Source organism: Abramis brama (genome assembly GCF_963993115.1).
Source record: "Abramis brama genome assembly, chromosome: 7".
Taxonomy (NCBI): domain Eukaryota; kingdom Metazoa; phylum Chordata; class Actinopteri; order Cypriniformes; family Leuciscidae; genus Abramis; species Abramis brama.
The window spans coordinates 6,609,795-6,630,356 of record NC_139969.1 but is presented as its reverse complement, the minus strand read 5'-3'; the positions used below and the strand labels follow the sequence as shown (position 1 = coordinate 6,630,356).

Genomic DNA, 20,562 nt, shown 5'->3' with positions numbered 1-20,562 from the left:
TAATCCAAACAACTTCAAATCAAGATATTTCTTTTTTTTTTATTCACCCTTTCCACAACTGTCTTGAAAGACCTGCATTTGTGAGGAAGCCAATCCGTGAACTTTACTGTAAAACCAGCAGTTGTGGTTGCCAGAACTTTACCATAAAAATATGGTAGTAACCTATTAAATTTTACAGATTCAAATAAATTTACAGTATAAAAAAATAGATTTCATTAACAGAAAATATGCTAAAATATATCAAATAGATTACCTTTATAATATACTGACAAGCGCCTTAAAAACACATGTTGTAAAGAGAAAGCCATATGATGAATCAAAGTTCATAACGTGGCTTTTACACAAGCTGAGTTAAATACTAATATATAGAGGGTGCACACAGTGTCATGTACACATGAACATAATACATCATCATGGTAACACACAAGATGAAATTAATGCAATAAACAATCATTTAAACAAAATGAGATATAACATAAAACCCTAATGTACATAACTGATAAGAAAATAAATGTTATTTAAATGAAAAAAACATCAAATGTAAATGTATTTGAAATCCTTGTAACTAATGAACAAATGGGATGGGGGGGGGGGGGCACTTTTATGAATTATGTAATTTTCCTGCTTGCTGGAACAACGTTACTGTAGTTCTAGACTAAATGTGAGCGTTAATTTACTCACCTCACTTGCACAAAAACAGATTCAGTACTTCTCAAAATTAATAAGTGTCAAATGCAAACTCAGAATATTAAGCAAATCAGCAATAACTAAATGTGTTAAATAATACAAATATACTTTATGTATTTAATCTCATGTCTTTATTAACCAATGTCTGCTGCTGACCTTCGACAATCCAATTAAACCATAATAATAAGCAAAAATTAGAGTAAAATTAAACATCACATTTTTGCTTATTGCTGGACCGTTGAACTTTCTTCTCCTGTGGCTTTATTTCTTCTAAAATCGAGAATGGCAGTACAGCTGAAATGTTTAGTTGAGCTGTGCTCTTTACTGTACAGACATGGATTTGCATTTCCTTTTGTACTTTTGGTGTGAAAGGGCCTTTACCTTTGCCAAAAACAAAACTTTTGATTAGATTTTTTTTTTGTTAATAAAAAAAACAAGCAAGGCCAGTCTAGGTGATAAAAAGTAAGTGATGATAATTCATAACAAAAAGTATTGTAATGCATTACTTTCCATAAAAAGTAAAAATTAGTTACTTTTAAAAGTAACTTTCCCCAACACTGTCTATTAAGCCTTAAACTGTCTAGTTAGAAAGCTTACCATGGTTTGGAACAGACCTAAAGTAAGATAGAGATACAACACACATTGAGTGTCTCACCCTCTCTGTGATTTCAGCAATATCCTCCCTGTGCTCCCAGCTGGGGAACATGTTTGTGAAGGTCAGAGGCTCCAGTCCAGCATGGATCAGGTACGACTTCGGAGGCTTCTTCTCGTTCTTCTCTGCTAGACAATAAGAGGCATCAGATATCTGTGTACATAGCATAAATGGAACAGAAACTGCATCTGAAGCAGCATATACATCATTACAAGGTGCTGGTTCAGATGCACACCTCTGATTTGCTGGAAGATTGAAATTTTTTTTGTCTAATAAGGCTGTCAATCACCTCTGCAGTACTGCAACACTGTTTCCATAGCACATTTCCTGTCTGAGTCCCAGCGGATGCGGGCAGAGCCGGTACTCTCGGCATCCTGAGGCCACCAGCCCTGCCACAGGTAGACTTCATGATAGTTATCCACTAGGAACAGAGCTAGAAACAGACACATGCATCATTATTCATGACTCATTGTTTGCTGTCTGAGATAAAATAGTTCAAGTGTATCATATCTTTTTTTTTTACCTGGTTGTGGAGCAGAGTACAGATCCTCCTGTAGGAACGGCAGGGAACAAACAAGGTCTGCAGCTCTGGATGGGTTGAAAAACTCCTGCGCCACAAACTCACCCGAAGAACTACTGAGCTGGAACAGACGCGGCGTGAAGTTAAACTTGCCAGGGTCTACAAAAAGAGAGAAAGATAAAAATAAAAACACAGAAAAAGCTATTTTTTTGAAGCAGAGAAAAATTACCAATTTTTTCTGGTAAAATCTCTTGTTTGAGTGTGACTGATAGTAGTCCATGAATTCTTATGATATGCATTTGCATTATGACATGTGAACATATGTAAGGCCATTTCCACTAAATAAGAAAAAAATAATGCTTTGTAAATCGTAATTATGAGATTAAAAATTCACAATTATGAGATGTACATTTTTTATTGTCAATTTCGACATTTCATAATTGTGACTTTATATCAGATAATTATGACTTATTAGGTAATAATTATCATTTATTAAAGCATTTTTCCTCTTATGCGGTGGAAATGCGCTTCCATATGAACATGTTATTCTGGAGATGGATTATTTCTGGCGTGATTTTGGAGCGAGGGAACTATAAACGCAATTCTCCTCCTCGCTCATCACCGGTGTGTGTTACCTTGCAGCATGCAGTCGTAGGCCTTACGGTCCTTCCTGCCTAATGCTTCCCAGAATTCCACTGGCTCGCCACCTTCCTCACATTCATGAATGGACACATTACAGCTGCTGTGAAGTCCAGCCTCCAGCGGTCGTCTTGGAAACACAAATATGAGTCAGATTTCAATCATAAAAACTTTCTGAAATGCAAAATATGACATCAAGAAGACATTATATAATTGGTTACTAGATTTAATATGCACCACTGTTCAAAAGTTAGGGGTCAGTGAGATATTTTAATAGTTTGAGTCTCTTATGTAGCCTGGCAAGCCACATTTAACTAACCCCTATACATTTAGCTAACCCCTGAATGAATAAATAAATAAATAAATGTATTTAGCTAAACGAAATACATTTAGCTAACCCCTGGCTGCGAAATACATTTTGCTGCCGCTAGGGTGCGTCTAGATCTCTAGGCTATCTCTTATGCTCACAGAAGCTGCATTTATTTAATCAAAAATATTGTGAACTATTAGTACACATTAAAATAACTATTTTCTATTTGAAAACATTTTAAAATGTAATTTATTCTTGTGATGCAAAGCTGAATGTTCAGCATCATTACTCTAGTCCTTGTCACATGATCCTTCAGAAATCATTCTAATATGCTGATTTGCTGCTCAAGAAACATTTCTTATTATTATCATTGTCTAACACAGTTGCACTGCTTAATATTTTTGTGGAAACCGTGATGCATTCTTTCCCAGGATTCTTTGGTGAATAGATATAGTTTTGTAAAACTATAAATGTCTATACTGTGACTTTTGAACAATTTAATGCATCCTTGTTCATGTGTCGTGTATATCTAATGATTTTGTGTGTGAAAGACTTACTGTTCTTTGATCTTGTCTGCGGCGGTTCGAGCTACATGCCGTGTGTGTGTTTGTGTTTTGCAGCCATGCCACAGGTAAATGAAGGCTTTGTTGATGTTCAGAAGGACCAATGAGGTGCGAGATCGCAAACTGCTGCAGTGACACGCCACTTCCAACAGGTGGCCCTCAATGGGTATCTCGCCACGCACACAGTACAGACGCCAATCATCTGAAACAGGGTCAAACAGTCGAATATTGATATGCTGGTGTACTGCTTGCACAGTATACCATGTTTAATAATAATAATAGTACTTGAAACGGTTTGCATGGATAAAGATTACTATATTGTTCTCACATGAGCCCATTACTTGCATGCAAGCAAGGTAATTTATGGGAAAAAAATCTTATTGTATAAATTTTAATCCAATATTGTGTAAAAACATTAACAGTTTGAATAAATGAGGAATCAAAAAAGAGATAATAATTGCTTCTGTGTCGCACATGACATGGGGAAACGGGAGGCCAAGTCAAGTGCACTACATTGTGGGATACTGTGTGCTTCACTATGTGCTGTGGTTATATTTGCACATTTTGGGAAATCCATGTATACAATAAATGCACATACCATGATTAGTATGCATAATGTATAGTACTTCTACAAAAGTATTAGGCAGACTGCCAATCCGAAAATACCCTAAAACTCTTACTCTGAATGTTCTCCTCTTCTTCTTCTCTCTTCCCAGAATGCACGGTCATCCCCCCATTGAAACACTGCAGGAAACAGGGCGGCTCCTTCCCCTGCTGGACCTGCATCTGAATATGAGTCACAGCAGCAGTGAGCGAGAGAAAGAGAGGAGCAGAAAGCAGTCAACCGCGTTTAGTCCAGCATCTCGTCCTACCTGTGCTCCTCTCTCTTCGTCCAGTTCAACAGTCATGAGTGCAGATGTTCCTTTCTCACTGACCGTGGAGTTTCTGCCCTGCCAGAAGAAATAGCAGCACTTCTCCCTGCCGGGACCTGCACTGCGCACCTGATCCGGCTTCTGCCTGCTGCCCACTGCACACGGACACACACACACACACACACACACACACACACATAAGATGACACACAAATAGAGAAGAGCACTGACATTTTTATACCAGTACATGAGTTTAAAGGAGATGCATTCTATACTTCTAACTTCTACTTTTTTTTTTTCATTCTAAAAGTAAAAATGGTGCACAAAAGCATAATAAAAGATAATCCCATATCTTATATGATAATAATAATCATATACAGTATGTCAAATAATTTTTTTGTGATTAACTTTTTATTCCGATTAAAAATATACACATCAATATTTTACATACAGGTATACAGTATGGCCAAAAAAGTCACTGTTTGTATTTAAATGCTGAGCAAATGCTTAAGAGTCTATGATTAGATTATTATTGCAGTGATTATTATGTTTCTAGCATGTAAAATGTTTGGCAGCAGTTCTTCTAACCCTAATAGAAGGAATTTATAGCTTTTCATTTCTTAAACAACCATGTAGGAAACCATGTCATGGCAATATTCCAGGATGACAATGTCAAGATTCATCAGGGTTAAAATTGTGAAAGAATGATTGTGAGGGAGCATGAAGAATAATTTTCACACATGAATCGGCACCTCTGATTCCAGACCTTAAATTCATTGAAAGTCTTTGGGATGTGCTGGAGGAGACTTTACAGAGTGCTGGACTCTTGCATTGACAAAACAAGCAAACTGATGCACCTCTTGATGGAAATAAATGTTGTGATGTAAAGTCTGTAAAGTGTACTCCAACACATTTAGGAAATGAAAAGCTACACACTCCATCAATTAGGGTTAGAAGAACTGTTGCCAAACATATAACATGCTAGAAACATAATAATCACTGCAATAATGATCCAATCAAAGACCCTTAAGCATTTGCCTATTTAAATTTGGGCAGTGTATATATAGCAATTAAGCAATCAATCAACATCTTCCTATTCCAATAAGCAAAATAGCTATATTTTACTGCACAATGTACATTGACAAACACCTACAGCATTTGAATAAACGCAAGAAGAGACACAGACCACAGCTCATTTGTCCCGGTGCAGTTACTGACCTGCAGCGCTCACCATGTACTTCCACTTCACCACATACGCGTCTCCCTCGTGAAACTGGCCGATGCTCTGCTTGGGCAGTCGGCTGTAGTCGAACTCCAGGATGTGCCAGACGTCAACGGCAACCGTGCTGATCTCCAGGGACCGCAGACAGTCGTCCGAGCCGTTCTCCACCGGACCATGTCCACGACCCACGTCCTGACCGTCCAGAATCGTGCTGATGGGCGACTGCAACACTGGCAGCATCAGAGAGGCGCTGTACGCCTGGCATTCCGAACGAGAATCTGTGCCTGGAGACTCCTGAGATGTGCAACAAGAGGGAGTGAAGAAGTTGTGTTCAGATCAAAGGAACAGTTGAGAATCACTATTTAATTCACTATAACACTAAATTATTCTTAATATTTCATTACATTCCTCACAATTCCCATCACTATAATGAATGTCAAATGATTTTTTCCTTTCTGTCCAGCAGATTTTTGTGTGTGGAAAAAGCAGATACTAACACACAGCCACCCACCTTCTGTTGGAATGGGTGTTCGATGACATTTTTAGGTGAGAGTCTAGAAACATCTCTCCAGTCCAGGAACTTCTCTTTAAAAAGACTTGTTTCATTATGTTCAGTCAGTCTGCCAAATATGGCCCAGTCTGGGCGACCTTGACCTTTCCTAAAAAAACAAAAACAAAAAAACACACAAATTTACACTGACTATAAAGTTCCACAAACACAAATTGTAAGATGAATTTAAGTGGATAATTAAAGTAAATTACTTTAAATGTGTGTAGTGTACCCACCTTGGTATGAGTGTGTTGTGTCCTCCAGGGTCCAGAGGGTTGATGTCACAGTTGGTATAATCAAAGGTCCCGTTCCAAAGGTGCTTGGCCAGCTGAAACGCCACCTTCCTCTGTGCCAGTGTGACCTCTTTACCATGCCATACGTACACTTCACTGCCGAAATCAAACACTATCACCTAACGAGAAAAAGAGAGCCAAGAAAAACAAATATAGATTATATACTATACATTATTCACATTTATTTTGATGAAAAATTGGTTGCCCTGAATGGGGAAAAGTCTTATTATTAAATATAACAAAACATGCAAAATAGAAAAAGAATGTGCTAAATGTTTAATTCATCCATTGATATAAAATAAATCATAATGCTAAACATAGTTGCCACAAAATTCAAATAATGTTAATCTATTTCATATTTAACCACAATGTCAATGCAGACATAAAATAATACACAGTACAAAGATGTTAATAAAAAATGTGTAAGATGGGAGTAAAAAAAAAAAAAAAAAAGTTTTAATGCCAGTAAAAATGCATACATTCATGCATTCAGATGAATATATGGTTCTCCGAAATGGGGAAAAAGCTTTATTATTATTATTATTATTAAATAAAATAAGAGTATAAAAAAAACTTTTGAGAATGTTCAATTCACACAATGGACGACTGTGATGACACGTTTTCCACATTTATAACACTATACTTTGGAAGCAAAACACAAAACAACGAATTAAAGCTGCAGCGTCAGTGTTTCTAATACAACGGCATAGGGAGTGACAGCTAATTTGACATCATTCTCTCTTCTGACTGCTGTAATCACTCACTACACATTTTCCCTCTTTTGGAAAGTTGGAATGTCACTTCTGAGAACCGTGGAAATGTGAAATGGGTCCATTACATAAATTAAATATTGGTAAATATAAAGTTATTTTTTATTTATGCAATGCATAATGCATGAATATGTTTATACAATATTTTTAAAAATACACAACATATTTGCTTTCTGACCTCTTTAGATCCCAATAGTGTGCTACGAGGCACTTTCCCCCAGGAATCATCATCAGGAAGCAGTTTATCATCCACTAGACGGAAGATACAGTTTGTCTCCACAATGGCACTCTCAAACATCTCATCCTCGTCTGGAGACCCGGCCGCTGTGATCATTGCACACATAGAGGGAAAAATATTATTCATTTCAATTAAGATAATGGCACATAAATTGTATATTTTTTTATTTCAGGGTATGTACATTGGTAGCTGGCTGTTCCTCCCAGGATCTTCCAGAACTCTGCAGCTGCGGGGCTTTGTGATTTCACTCCTTCTTCAATCGTCTCCACCAGTGCTGCTCGACAACCAAGGTCATGGTTCAGCTGGATGAAAGTGGCCAGTTCTGATGCCTAGATGCCAAGCAGTACAATACAACAGTAATATATAAAGCTAATCATATAAAGAATAACGTGAGTAAGATGTCAGAATATAAGTCAGGTTGTACCTTGGCTCTTTCAATGACATTTGCAAACTCTCCAATCCAAACGAAACAATGTTCAGGCGTAACCAGTAGAAAACAGTCACCGCTGTTCAGAGAGGACACTCTAGGCTCCACTAGTCTGGTCTGGACATGTCGTCGACCTGGGGAACATGCATGCACGTACAGTTTAACTCACACAATCAAAAACTCATAATACTGCAGTAATACATTACTATATTACTATTTATATCATATTCCATGCATCTTGTTGGTGTTTTGCAGCATTCTAATGAAGAGTAATACTATTTAAGTTACTAAAACTGAAAGGCTTTCCAAAGCCAATCAGAACATTTGATGTTTGGACCAAAAGGAATTTTCTGTGGGCTGGGCTATGCAGCTTATTCCATGCATCACTTGGGGTGTTTCTCAAACGGAAAGCTGCATCCTACTGAGCCAGTGTCCTTCCTAGTTTCTAGTTCAGTCCTTCTGAGGCTTGCAGGCTATTGTCCTCCTCAGCATTAAAGGCACACTATGCAGTTTCCGTTTTTCTCAAACAGCGACCCCTAGAGTCGCTGTGGAGTACTTGTATTTAACATTACTGTCGTAAATACCACTCACACAGAGCCGTCTCTGCACTCTTCCGACCGCGCTTTCTTCGTTTTCTTCGTCGACTCTGCCATGATTCACGTCTGAAATGCGTGCTAGTGTCTTCCATAGAGGCTGCTTCATATGTTGTTGATGCATGTGACGTCGTGCCGTAAAGCAAGTCGTGATTCTCGCGAGATTTGTTCGCGCCACCTCTCAAACCGGCATTGCTGGTTTTGCCAGCGGCGTCCCCCCCCTGATTTGCTATCGGTATGATTCGCCCTACTACGAGTTCGTTTACCATCGAAATGATTTCAAAGGTGTTATATTAAGGTACAAATCTTGCATAGTGTACCTTTAAACGCTAGAATGAGACAATCTAGTAAGTGTGCATAGCTACGTCACATATGTTCCCGCCCCCACAGGATAGTTTTAATACTATTAAAACTTTATTTTGGAAAAATACTTTATATTACAAATCTTTATATTAACTGGCTTATTATTAATGCAATACAGTGAATGACAGCTGCTGGGGTCTCCTATTGGCTTACATTATTGTCAGTTTAGAGTAAGTGATAAATTTACAGCAAAACAAAAGATGTCATGTCCGAAAACATTATTTTTGTCTTATATTTCATAATAAACTCAAGCTCAGTAACAACTCGTTTTCCGTTTTTCGTGAATTGGAATGTGTGCAAAGGATTGTGGGTGATTTAAGGCCGCAAAGACTACATCCGATGCATCCTTCAAAACAGGCTGAGAAACCAAGGCTGCCTTCCAAGGGTCCTTCAAATTGAGTTGGCCTTCAGCTACGTTTGATGACGCTGCAGCCGAGAGATGCAGCCTTCCGTTTGAGAAATACCCCTGGTATATCCAATTCCATGCATCACATCGTGCTTGGTTAGACACAGTGTTAGGGTACTACAGACTGACCTTTGACCTGCATGAGCATGAGTTTTTTGTAGGGAGCTGCGCTGTTATTGGTCATCTGCTCTGAGATGCTGACACTACGCAGACTCACGCTGCTGTAGCTTTCTTTACTGGCCAGACCAGCCAGGGCTGCGTCTGACAAACTGGAGCTCTTGCTCACTGGAAAACACACGTAAAAAACATATTATTACAACAGGAAAAAACTAAATATGTTTTATTAATCTTCTTATAATACAGTCAAAATTGATCACAAATTTGATTATTAATGAATTATCCGGGCACATCATATTTTTTTATTTATTCATATGCTCTCATAATTGATTCTCATAATCATTAATATTTATTCAAAAGCAAAACGTGTGAAAACATATTACAGGAAATGGCTAATATGAGGCAATAAATGCTCCTCTTCCGCCATCTACCGGTTATAGCGCATTTTTCTTTTTTTTGTTGAATAAATTTGTTTTCTATCAAATGTTGGATTTCCTACATCTTGAAAAGTTCACTTTTACAAATGAGGACAATATCAGAAGGATGAACAAATAATGTTTTTGGTCATCACATTAAAATAACATTTGAAGTGCTGGAAAAATGTTGCGTGTGCGTCTCCAATTATTTCTTATTCCAATGTTGCCATTAGCTTCAAGTCTTCATTGCAATGAATAAAACTGGTTTATTGGCAAATTAGGTAAGTGTGATAACTGCATTCAAATATAAATACAACATTAAAAAGTCAAGTATTGATGGTTTTGTGTCGATGTACAGCAAATGCAGAATTACAGCTAATAGTTCACTGGAAATGCCAAAGCTGGCTTATCGAAAACCAGGAAGTAACTGTGCATATGGTAACAACACTGAACTGAGGCACCTTTCCATCCACTACTTATCGACTCACTTTTCTCCTGTTTAATTCTCTTGCTCTCCAGCTGCCCGACATTCAGTCTCTGCTCTGTGTACTCCTGACGGATGTCTTCTCTTGCAGCGAGAATCTTTAACGGGTTCCTGGATGCCTGGACGTTACGAGAGGGACGAACAGCCCGCTTGTGCTGCACCATCGCCGATGTCAACCTGAAAGCCAAAGACAGGCCAGAAGTCAGACAGCCAAGTCTTTCAAATGTCAAATATTTCAATGCCTACAAGCATCTTTAAAAAAAAATTAATGTAAAAGAAAAGATGCAATATTCTTTGTAAAAATAAATAAATAAATAAATAGATATAAAATAAATAAATAAATATAAAATATAACAATGAATATAAAAAATGTATTATATTATATTAAATATTTTTTCAATATAAAATAAATGTACATGCTTGTATACATGTATAGCCTATTAAAGAAGCACAAAAATTACATTGGTGCTTGTTTTCCAAAGATGGCATCAAAGTCCTCCTCCAGATGCATTCTGCTACTCATGCTGCGGGGAATATCTGTCATGTGGCGGTAAAACTTTGAAAAGACCTCATCATCCAATCGCATCACTTCCTTCACTGCCTTTTCTGTTACCGTCAGTGTCGTCTCCTGCAAACCTGATACTAAGGAGGAGGAAGGAAGGTAGAAAATGAGAGAGAGAGAGACAGCGCAATGGCTTCAATAAAAGGTACATTATTAGGACACTGTGACAGCAATCGAAATAATATGTCATGAAGCTTCTTTTTTTAAAGACACCAAATGATTCAACAATCATTCCTACTCTGACTTCTATAATGGACTTATAACATCCTCCTGCAAAAAGGACTAGAAAATGAGCAGATCTTGCATCAATCAACTTACCTTTACTGTTCAAACGCCCCAGAAACGTCTCCAGCTTTTCCAACTTCTTATCAGACTCCATTTCTGCTCTGACCTCAATATCTGCAGCACATCAGGTTTTTTGCCCCAGTTATTATGGCGGAACAACATTTCCAAACGTTGTGACTTTCTAAAGAGGAATATCTTCTTTCTTTTAATGTAGCGAGTGTTTGTCTAATTTACCTTCCTGTGGTTTAGAGATAGCCGACACACTGCTCTTCAGTTTAGCAGAGACTGGAGACAGAATCGGACTGACCACTGCAGAAGAAGCGGCCAGACCTGACACACACATTTAGTTTAATTTTAAATATTCCATATCTGTAAGCATGTATGTACAGTTGTAATCGTTTAAAAGTTGTAAAAGTTTGCAATGAACAAATCAAACAAAAGTAATTGAAATAGCTCAACACAACAAAATATACCCACTGAAATATTTCCAATTTGCCAAAAGCAGCATTATGGGACCAAATATTTTGTATAATGTCTATGATGGCTAGGTTGTCTTCTCACTTAATAAAGTAAACTTATATTTTTGAATCAATGTGGTTTTAAAACATTTAAAATGTAGCAATACTTTCAAGGTTTTTCAGTAATTCATTATTTGATTATTAAATGTGTTTAGTTAGTTTTAGGAAAATGTATGAAAATGTATTAGATTTATTTTTTTGTATTTTTAGCATTAAAAATATTTGTAGCATTTTATAATACAACAATATATTATTTAATATCCGATCTTTGTGTTTGCACATTCTAACCTTTTTTCACCATCCTGGCAGCCACTGTGTACTGGGTCGAGTCATTGGCCACACCCTTCCCTGTGCTCTGCCACGCCTCCTCTCGGGTCGAGATCATCTGTTTCCTCTCTTCAATGGACATCTTCCCCTCCCCCTCTTCAAGTTTCTGATTAGATGAGACAAAACAGATATGATGCCTATAGATCATCTTGATAAATTCACAGCAAGGAAAGACCAACGACTTGAACATACAGGACAGACCACATAAGGATACATCACACAAGCATTCATCAGCAAACTGTCCAAAGCACTTACAAAACGTTTGAATATGACTATTCTCTTTGCTGTATATACAGTATTGAAATTTATCAGTCAACAGCAAAAGCCAAAAATACAGTAATCCTTACTCAAAGTGCGGTGCATTTGTGCATCTAAATTATATTTATGCATTTATGCTGCCAACACTCATTTAATGAATGCATTTGCCCTGAGAGTTATGTACAGAGCTGCCTGTTTCCATCAGAGAAATATAAGTGTTTTCTACTATCATTCACAGTGAATTAAAGGATAAATTATGCAAACTAATAATAAGAGTCCTTCATAAACTACAGTAAATGAAACCAGCCAATTTTTACCGCTGATGTATTAAAGCAGAGATATGTGTTAAGTATTTTTTGTGACTTTGTTGTCATTCAGTCAGGAAGGAAGTCAGGAAGTCAGTAAGTCTTACTGGAAGGAAGGAAGGAAGGAAGGAAGGAAGGAAGGAAGGAAGGAAGGAAGGAAGGAAGGAAGGAAGGAAGGAAGGAAGGAAGGAAGGAAAATGGATAGGCAAAGTTAAAATTTCAGACCTTTTGTAGAGTTATGTTAGAAATGAAATGGTTCCAAAATGCACAAGCTCTCTCTTACCTGGCCTTGATGTTCTACATATTGGCATTTTGGGGTAGATGGGAGAGGAGGAGGAGAGTAGGTGGAGGAAAAGACAGGCTCCTACAGACAGTGGATAAGGATGAAACAGGAAGTAGATAGAAAACAAGAGTGGATGAAAGAGCAAGAGACAATGATTACAGAGTTGATAGTGAAGGAAGTAGAAAATAACTCAGATATGGCGGAGAATGAATGAGGGGGAAAAAAGCCAAAGGAAAAAATGCAACATCTCTAAGTGTGGACCAGTGGTTCTCAACTGGTTTAGCATCAGGACACAGATTTTGCAATCGACATCGAGTGGCAGCTAACATTGTACAATAATACGTTTTGGCACTTCTCAGAAATAAAGGGACAAAAGCTGTCACTGGGGAAGTTTCCTTTCAAAAGGTACTAATATGTACCTTTACGATACTAATATGTACCATTTAAGGGTAAAGTCACTATGAAATAAAAATAAACAATTATAATTTTTTTATGGAACAATTCAGTATTTATTATGAATGATTTATTCATGTGCATATTTGTATTTAAATTCATGTGGCCTCATGATCTTTAATCAAAATAACCTTTAGTGACATCTCTTCTCTTCTCTAAAGGCGTGTTTACTGGCACGGGGGCGGGACAACCTGTCACTCACATGAGATCAACCAATAGCAAACCACCACCATCCAACCACCCAATCAATTCCCCATAAGCAAAATCAAGTTCTGCCCTACATTTTTCACTTGGATATACCTCACAATAGGGAAGAAAAGTACATTGAAAGTAAGTATTGTTGTTATTGTTTTTCTCTCTTGTTTCTTTTTAGGCCTAATTACATCTGACAAAGGGACAACCAATGAAATCAAGCCTTCGGGCTAATTTGGATACATTTAAATTCATGAATGTTGATTAATGTACACTCCAAAATGTTTACTTTTTGGGTGACAACCCAGTGACTACTTTTGTACCTTTTTTTCTGAGAGTGAACAAAAGTAAACAAAAATCGAAAACTGAAATATAACAGATTAATATGAACCACATAGGCTCAAAAATACACCAAATTATTAACATGATAACATACACAGACCATTTTGGTTTCTATATATAATAAAGGTGCAAGGTGTTTAATCCTAAAACATGCTAGAATTTGATTTGGACACACATCAAAACTAACAAGAGAAGCAAAAGGTCTATAACGGCAGTATAATGAGGATTCGTTTATAATGTTAAGTGAAATTGTTACAGCATATTCCTAACATTTCAACAGCAGTAACATTTCAGAGAGAAGCAAATATTCATTTATTATAGCCACCAGAAAACAAACTAAAAGGTAACACTTTACAATAAGGTCTCATTAGTTAACATTAGTTAATGCATTAAATACAGTAACATGAACTAGCAATAAGCAATGTATTTTTTTCATTTATTTTTTTCAATGTATTATCTTTGTTAATGCTAATAAAAATACAATTGTTCGTTGTTCATGTTAATCATGCATTAACTTAGGTTAACAGATGCAACTGCACTAATACAAAATGTATTAGTAAATATTTAAATTTATAAAGATTAATAAATGCAGTAGTTATTGTTTGCTGTTAGTTCATGTCAACTAATGGAGTTAACTCATGTGAACAAATGAGACTTTATTGTAAGAGTTACCAACTGAAATGGCAAAATAAGATTAATTTAGAAGATAAAGCAAGCAGCGTGTCAGTCCTTAAGAAACAGCCAATCAAATTGCAGTTTGCACTAGCAGGTCAGCCAATCATCTTGCAGCTAAAGCCAAAATTTCCTAGGACAGCCATTGATGCTGGTGCTTACCCAGAGCTGCTCAGATGATGTGAATTCACTGATAACAGTCTTGTCCTAAACACACAGGAGATGCATTTGTGTGTGTGAAGGACAAAAAGCTAAGACTAGAAAAAAGCTGTTTGGTGTGAAAGACTTGGCCTTTATCTTTGGATAAACTGAAAACGGTTTGCTTTAACCTCTGCACTTGCTGAATTGAGTGAATCACAATAACTCAGGAACGCACAAGTTACTTTATAAAACTCAGTGAACACCACGCTGTGAAATGACTCATCAGACTGGGCAGTCAATTCACAGCTTTGCCTGCTTCAGTAAATGATTGTGTTACTATTCACAAATTAGAATAACACATCTGATTCACAGTTGAGATTAAGAATAGTTCACCAAAAATGAAAATTACCATAATTTACTCACAGTCATCTTTCTTTTGTTCTGTGGAACACAAAGGGTGATTTTTTTAAAGAATATCCTAGCCATTTGATTAAAAAAAGCACCATAAAAGTATTCCATGTCCATATGGCACCATAAGAGGTGTTGCATCAGGACATTAAATGTCATTTGTTCTCACTTCTTGTGAAAAAAAAAGAGATTCTCATGTATTTTAGAGTTGAACGAATAATTTCTGACACTTTTAAGGTGCTTTTTTTGTAATTTCACAGCTTGATAGCACCAGTCCCAATTCAATGTCATCATATGTATGAAGTATTTGAGTACTAGTACTTCACTACTATACCTAAAATGTCTATGTGGGGTGTTTTGAATATACTTTAAGACAAACCATGTGCTAATTCATCAGTCAACACCATTGCGGAGTATTTTCTCCTTAAAACTGCAGTGTACCAAAGACAGTCTCAAAAACGTGGTTTGAAACCGCCCGTGTTCCCTACCATCAAAAACAAGTAACCAAACTTGTCAACATGCTTTTCCACGGCGAGCACAAGAACACTTTTAAGAAGGGACAGGAAAACCGGGTACATATATAGCGGGTGTATATGTATAAGATGTATATTACGATGTTATGATGAACTACAGTATATGCCTTTTTCCACTGACTTTCTATAATGTTCAAAGCGTTTCCAATAAGGATGTTTTTTAGAAGGCAGCTGTCTGTCTGTCATAGTTTGTTTAACATTAGCAACAAGTTATTAGCTGTTTGATAAAGTAGTCAGGCCAAAGGCTAATCATATCAATCACCGTTATGTGTCTGACACTGTAGAGAGCGATACATAAAACGCATTACCATTCTGATACATCGACTTGTAGACAAGCCTAATTCACTCTTCAATCAGTTTCTGGTTATGGCTATATATGGCTAATTTAAACCAATATTTCCACTTGTCATTGTGTAGCATTTGACTGAATGGATCAGGTAGTCCACACTGGTGTGATTGAGTGGAGGCAAGGACTAATTTGCATATCATGGCTGGCTCCACGTATACCAGATTAAGCAAGGGTGTAGAGTTACATTCAAGCTGAAGAAATTATTTTCACAGGAAAAAAAAAACATTTAAATCGGTCACTTTGATTATCAAAAGAGGAGTTTTAGGGGATAAAAATTATTTAGGGGACTTTAAGTATTATTTTGGACAATGTGTTTCTTACAGTTCTGTAAAAATGTAATACCTGTACATTTACAAGGGGGAAAAATACAATTACATGTAGACAATTTAATGTACATCATACATCATGAGGTCTTACATCTTTCCTCAATGATTTAAAAAAATAAAATAATCCTTAATCCTGATGTGATTAACAAGCCAATCAATAATGCTCATATAAGTTTAACTATTCTTTTATTTGAACAGCCAAATACATTTGAGTATAAATACTGATAAGATAGAATTAAGTTCACACACAAAAAAAAACTGTCATAATTGTCAATGAGAAACCCTAACAATGAGAAAATAGTGATTTGACAGGTTTCTTTACAAAGATTTTCCATCAAAATAATAAAATGCTAAAATCTCTACTGAGTATTATTTCATATCAACATAAAAAGTGAATTTAATTTAAGAACATTACAAACCTATACTAATGTTTTGCTAGTTATTACTTGCAAACAGAGATGTAGGAACCATTTGAAAAGTGGCTAAGTGGTGGAGACAGCTAAGACAATTGTAATACATTCATGACTATATATATATCAAAAAACTGTGATGAATTTCTATATTTGATTTTGAAAGGCAACATATTCTTACCTTTTTCTTAAAGCCTTGCTCCTCCACTATTTGACTGCTCTTCTCGCTTACAGACACCACTTCCTGTATAGCTTCCTGTTTCTTGTTGATCCTGTTTTTCCAATCATCCTCTCCACTCTTCTTCAACATGGCTAACCTGAGAAAGAAAAGAGTCAAACGCTTCACTCCATCTTGAACATTGTAGAGGCAAAAATCATGCAGATCTACTGTATAAAATGCAAGAAATGACAATTGAAAAAGAAATTAAAGGGATATTGGTACTTAAAACTCATTCAGAAATCACACCAAATACTAAAGCATACAAAATTCTTCACAATTCAGCATTCTCATACTACTTTGTCATGGTTCGTTCTCTCTCTCTCTCTGTCTATACTCATTTCATCCTGCCCTGTGGGGAAAGCTGGAGTGCTAAAATAGTGCTGTCCGCATTATCAGAGCTCGCGGAGAGCAGAGATGACCCAATTTCATTTATAAGACAAGACAGAAGGAGAACAGCTCCAGTCACCCTGAAAAATCTCCAGCCATGTGCCACTGTTTCTTACACCGCAATATGCCATGATGAGTGTGCTTTTAACATGCTATTATTATGCTACCTTTCATAAACTAATCCTGACACATAAAAATCTTGCCTTCTAGCATAACACATAAGTTATATATACACAACGGAACAAAAAAATATTTTTTTTTTTATAGAAATTATTTCTATTCGACAGGGAGACATTAAATTTGACAGTAAATACACTTATAACGGTACAAAAGATTTCTATTTAAAATAATTCCTACCTATTCATTAAAGAATCACGAAAAAAGCATCACGGTTTCCACCAAAATATGAGACAGCACAACTGTTCAGCTCAACATTGAAAATAATAAGATTTTTTTCTTACTAAAATTCAGGTTTCTGAAGGATCATGTGACACTAAAGACTGGAGTGATGATGGTGAAAATTCAGCTTTGTCATCACACAAATAAATTATATTTTAAAATATATCAAAATAGAAAACAGTTCTTGTAAATTGTAAAATAATATGTATAATACATCCAGCCTTTGTGAGCATAAGAGAAAAAATCTTACTGACCCCAAACAGTAATAATGAATGTTATTGTATTTACGGCGAGTAATAAGTTTGGTAAGGTAAATAAAATATGTACCACAGGCTATTGTCGAGACCTGTAAGGTCATTTTAAAGTTTATATGTTTACCAAATTAAAAATCAATTTCTTTATGGGAACTGACTATTTTATGCTAATCTGCCATATTTTGTGTGAATTACTATAAATAGGGTTATCTGTATTCCAGACATCAGAGTTGCCAAGTCCGCGGTGTTCCCAACGAATTGGGATACTTTTTATACTGTTGCCCGGGGTTGTTTTTATTAGTCTGCGGGTTGAAGTGACCCCCCTGAAACCCTCCCCACTCCCCTGGTTTTGAATAGCACTTGGGCTGGTTTTGTTTCACAAACTTGGCAACCCTGCCAGACATCCCACCTCTCCCGGAATGTGCAGGAGTCTCCCGCATATTGATAGCGGCTCCCTGATGGCCGCAAATGATATACAATATCCCAGAAATTAAGCAAGCTAGCGAGAAATAAAGCCTTTTTCCACCTGGTATTAAAGGTGAACTAAGTAACTTTTTTACCTTAACTGAACAGCTTCGGAGTCACTGGAATGGTTATATTACTTATTTCGGGTTGAATGGTGGTCGTTTCGCACCCCCCTGGTGCCCGTGAGCGGAAAATCCGCACTTGCAACTTTGAGCCGGCGGGCCGCCGGCCGCCGCGTCAGGAAGTATCGCGTGATATCAGGTCTCGCGATGTAACGAATTGCTTTACGGCCAAAATAAATCTGCTAAAATGCTGTCATTATTGTGCTCCCTCACGTTATTGTGTTCGAACCCGAATGAAGAAGACGTTTTAAAGAATATCCCATCTGCTTTGATGTCGTTGATCTACTAGCCTCTGGTGTCTGAGAATCGCCAACGAGTTTTTACAACAGTGTTGTCAAATATCTATTCCGAAGCTGTAGGGGGAGCTCTAGAAAGAAACCTGCGAGCAAAAAGCGAGAATACAGCGAAGAAATCCCGAAATTACTGAGCCCTGCTTTAAGATGCATTTTCGGTGAACCAATCACAAGATGCATAACCTTTACACCTGGTATTATCACAAGTTTCAAATGCGTCTCCTGTGAACACTTGCGTTCAGATTTTGTGGAGACCCTAGCCTCTTTTTTCGTCACACTTAGCTACATCACTTTTGGCGCATGAATACTATTGAATGAACGAACCTGTGTTAGGTGGCTTACGTGAATGAATATAATGGTATAATATATTTTTTTATATTATGGTGGTGGTGGTGGGAGGGATTGTGCCATCTCCCGGGAATGTTTTAGCCTGGTAATAGCGCTTGTCTGAAGTTTAAAATCATTGGTTACCCGTAAGCCAATCACATAACGTTTGGTTATGGCATGTGTTATGCGCATGCTCAGCCGCATCTAACTTCCACTGTAAACACATGTATGATGCGAAAACAAAACCATCGAGCGAAATACCAGAGTGAACATGGCTGTGAACGACTTTTGCAGATTATGTGAAGTAAATCTACGCATCCACGGTACAATCAGTGTCTACGTCGTCACGGCTCTCAGCCCGCCCTCTGTTCGTTGATTGGCCGGCTGTTTTCAGGCCGGAGGAAAACGGAAAGCTATTACGCTGTCTCAGACTGAGTACAGAAGCGAAATGAAATTGAGCGGAAGTACAAAGTCTGACGTAGTCAGGCTAGGAATGTTTATGCAGGATGGGATGTCTGGTATGCTCACAGCTGATGTACAAGTGAAGTAGCCAACACACCTCTCTTTGATTGACATAGATGTCATGGCCTCTGGATCTTCGTGGATCTCTGGCTGCTGGTCTTTGGAGACGATGGGTGCAGAAGGGCCGTATTTTCCCAGGATCTCTTCTTGGGGTTTTGTTTGAGGTGGTATGAAGCACTGGGGTTTTGGCTGGGTTTGAGGAGGTATCTTGGGTTGAGAGGGAATGTAGGCATGTGACTGAGGAGGAAGGAAGGATTGTGGTTTCGGCTGTGTCTGTGGGGGTACTCTGGGTTGTGTCTGCTGTTGGGGTTCAGAGGACACCTGAGTTTGCCATGGAGGAGCCTGAGAGTCAACGTGGGAGTGAGGTTGAAAGTCAGAAATGAGGTGTGTTTGTAGTTTGGCCTGTGTCTGTGGCGGTGTCGGCGGGCTGTAGGGTTGTGTTTGGGGTCGGCTGAGTGTCGGTGTGTAGACTTGAGGGTGCTGCACTGGTTTTGGTTGAGGTTGCGGAGGAGTGTACGACTGGGTTTGCTGGAGGTAAGTAAGCGAGTGTGAGGTGTGTGATGAAATTCTGGAGGAGACCGCAGCAGTGCTCACCGTCCTCCCGGGAACACTGGGATCAGGGACATCTGGAGAAACACATTGAGTCTAGCATGAGAGCAAATACACATAGAAAGAGCCTTAAAGGGTAAATTTCTCCCAAAAAGAAAAAAAAGAAACATACATTTTGCATAAAGAATGGACATTTAGGTAATTTTATGAATATTGTGACATTAATTTTAATGACAATTAAGCACACCATAAATCCCCATTACTGTAATGCAAAAAAAATTACTTTCAATTTGTAATGCATTTATACATCATGGCAGTATTTGTTGTACTACCTTTAAAAGTTATTATTGCATAGTATTACATTATGCTGATTGTTTTGCTGATTTATTTTAATAAAAAAATGAATTCAAAAATGAATTCATCAATTCTGAATTAGAGGCACTATATCAGTGTGAATTAATTAACAGTTGATCGTGCAGTTTGGACTTCAACATTTTGTACTTTAATACAGTAAAAAAGAGAATTAAATGAGAATTAT

The 20,562-nt window shown here is 37.4% G+C and overlaps 1 protein-coding gene across 10 annotated transcripts in view; it reads right to left on the bottom strand.

Annotated features, from left to right (window-relative positions):
* svilb (supervillin b) overlaps positions 1–20,562 on the bottom strand; it is a 64,676-nt gene that overhangs the window by 8,396 nt on the left and 35,718 nt on the right. For 5 of the 10 annotated variants that reach the window (XM_084119750.1, XM_084119742.1, XM_084119744.1 and 2 more), the window contains 23 exons: positions 19,513–20,101; positions 16,668–16,803; positions 14,482–14,526; positions 12,661–12,741; positions 11,776–11,920; positions 11,204–11,299; positions 11,003–11,083; positions 10,584–10,764; positions 10,127–10,299; positions 9,235–9,390; positions 7,741–7,877; positions 7,498–7,645; positions 7,257–7,402; positions 6,252–6,427; positions 5,977–6,124; positions 5,462–5,759; positions 4,244–4,398; positions 4,052–4,157; positions 3,366–3,573; positions 2,495–2,628; positions 1,863–2,018; positions 1,629–1,772; positions 1,343–1,467 (listed from right to left, as the gene is read on the bottom strand). In XM_084119750.1, coding sequence (XP_083975876.1) covers positions 1,343–1,467; positions 1,629–1,772; positions 1,863–2,018; positions 2,495–2,628; positions 3,366–3,573; positions 4,052–4,157; positions 4,244–4,398; positions 5,462–5,759; positions 5,977–6,124; positions 6,252–6,427; positions 7,257–7,402; positions 7,498–7,645; positions 7,741–7,877; positions 9,235–9,390; positions 10,127–10,299; positions 10,584–10,764; positions 11,003–11,083; positions 11,204–11,299; positions 11,776–11,920; positions 12,661–12,741; positions 14,482–14,526; positions 16,668–16,803; positions 19,513–20,101 — 3,764 coding nt within the window. The remainder of the gene's footprint in view (positions 1–1,342; positions 1,468–1,628; positions 1,773–1,862; positions 2,019–2,494; positions 2,629–3,365; positions 3,574–4,051; positions 4,158–4,243; positions 4,399–5,461; positions 5,760–5,976; positions 6,125–6,251; positions 6,428–7,256; positions 7,403–7,497; positions 7,646–7,740; positions 7,878–9,234; positions 9,391–10,126; positions 10,300–10,583; positions 10,765–11,002; positions 11,084–11,203; positions 11,300–11,775; positions 11,921–12,660; positions 12,742–14,481; positions 14,527–16,667; positions 16,804–19,512; positions 20,102–20,562) is intronic. The other 5 variants (XM_084119747.1, XM_084119745.1, XM_084119743.1 and 2 more) reach the window with 3 other exon arrangements.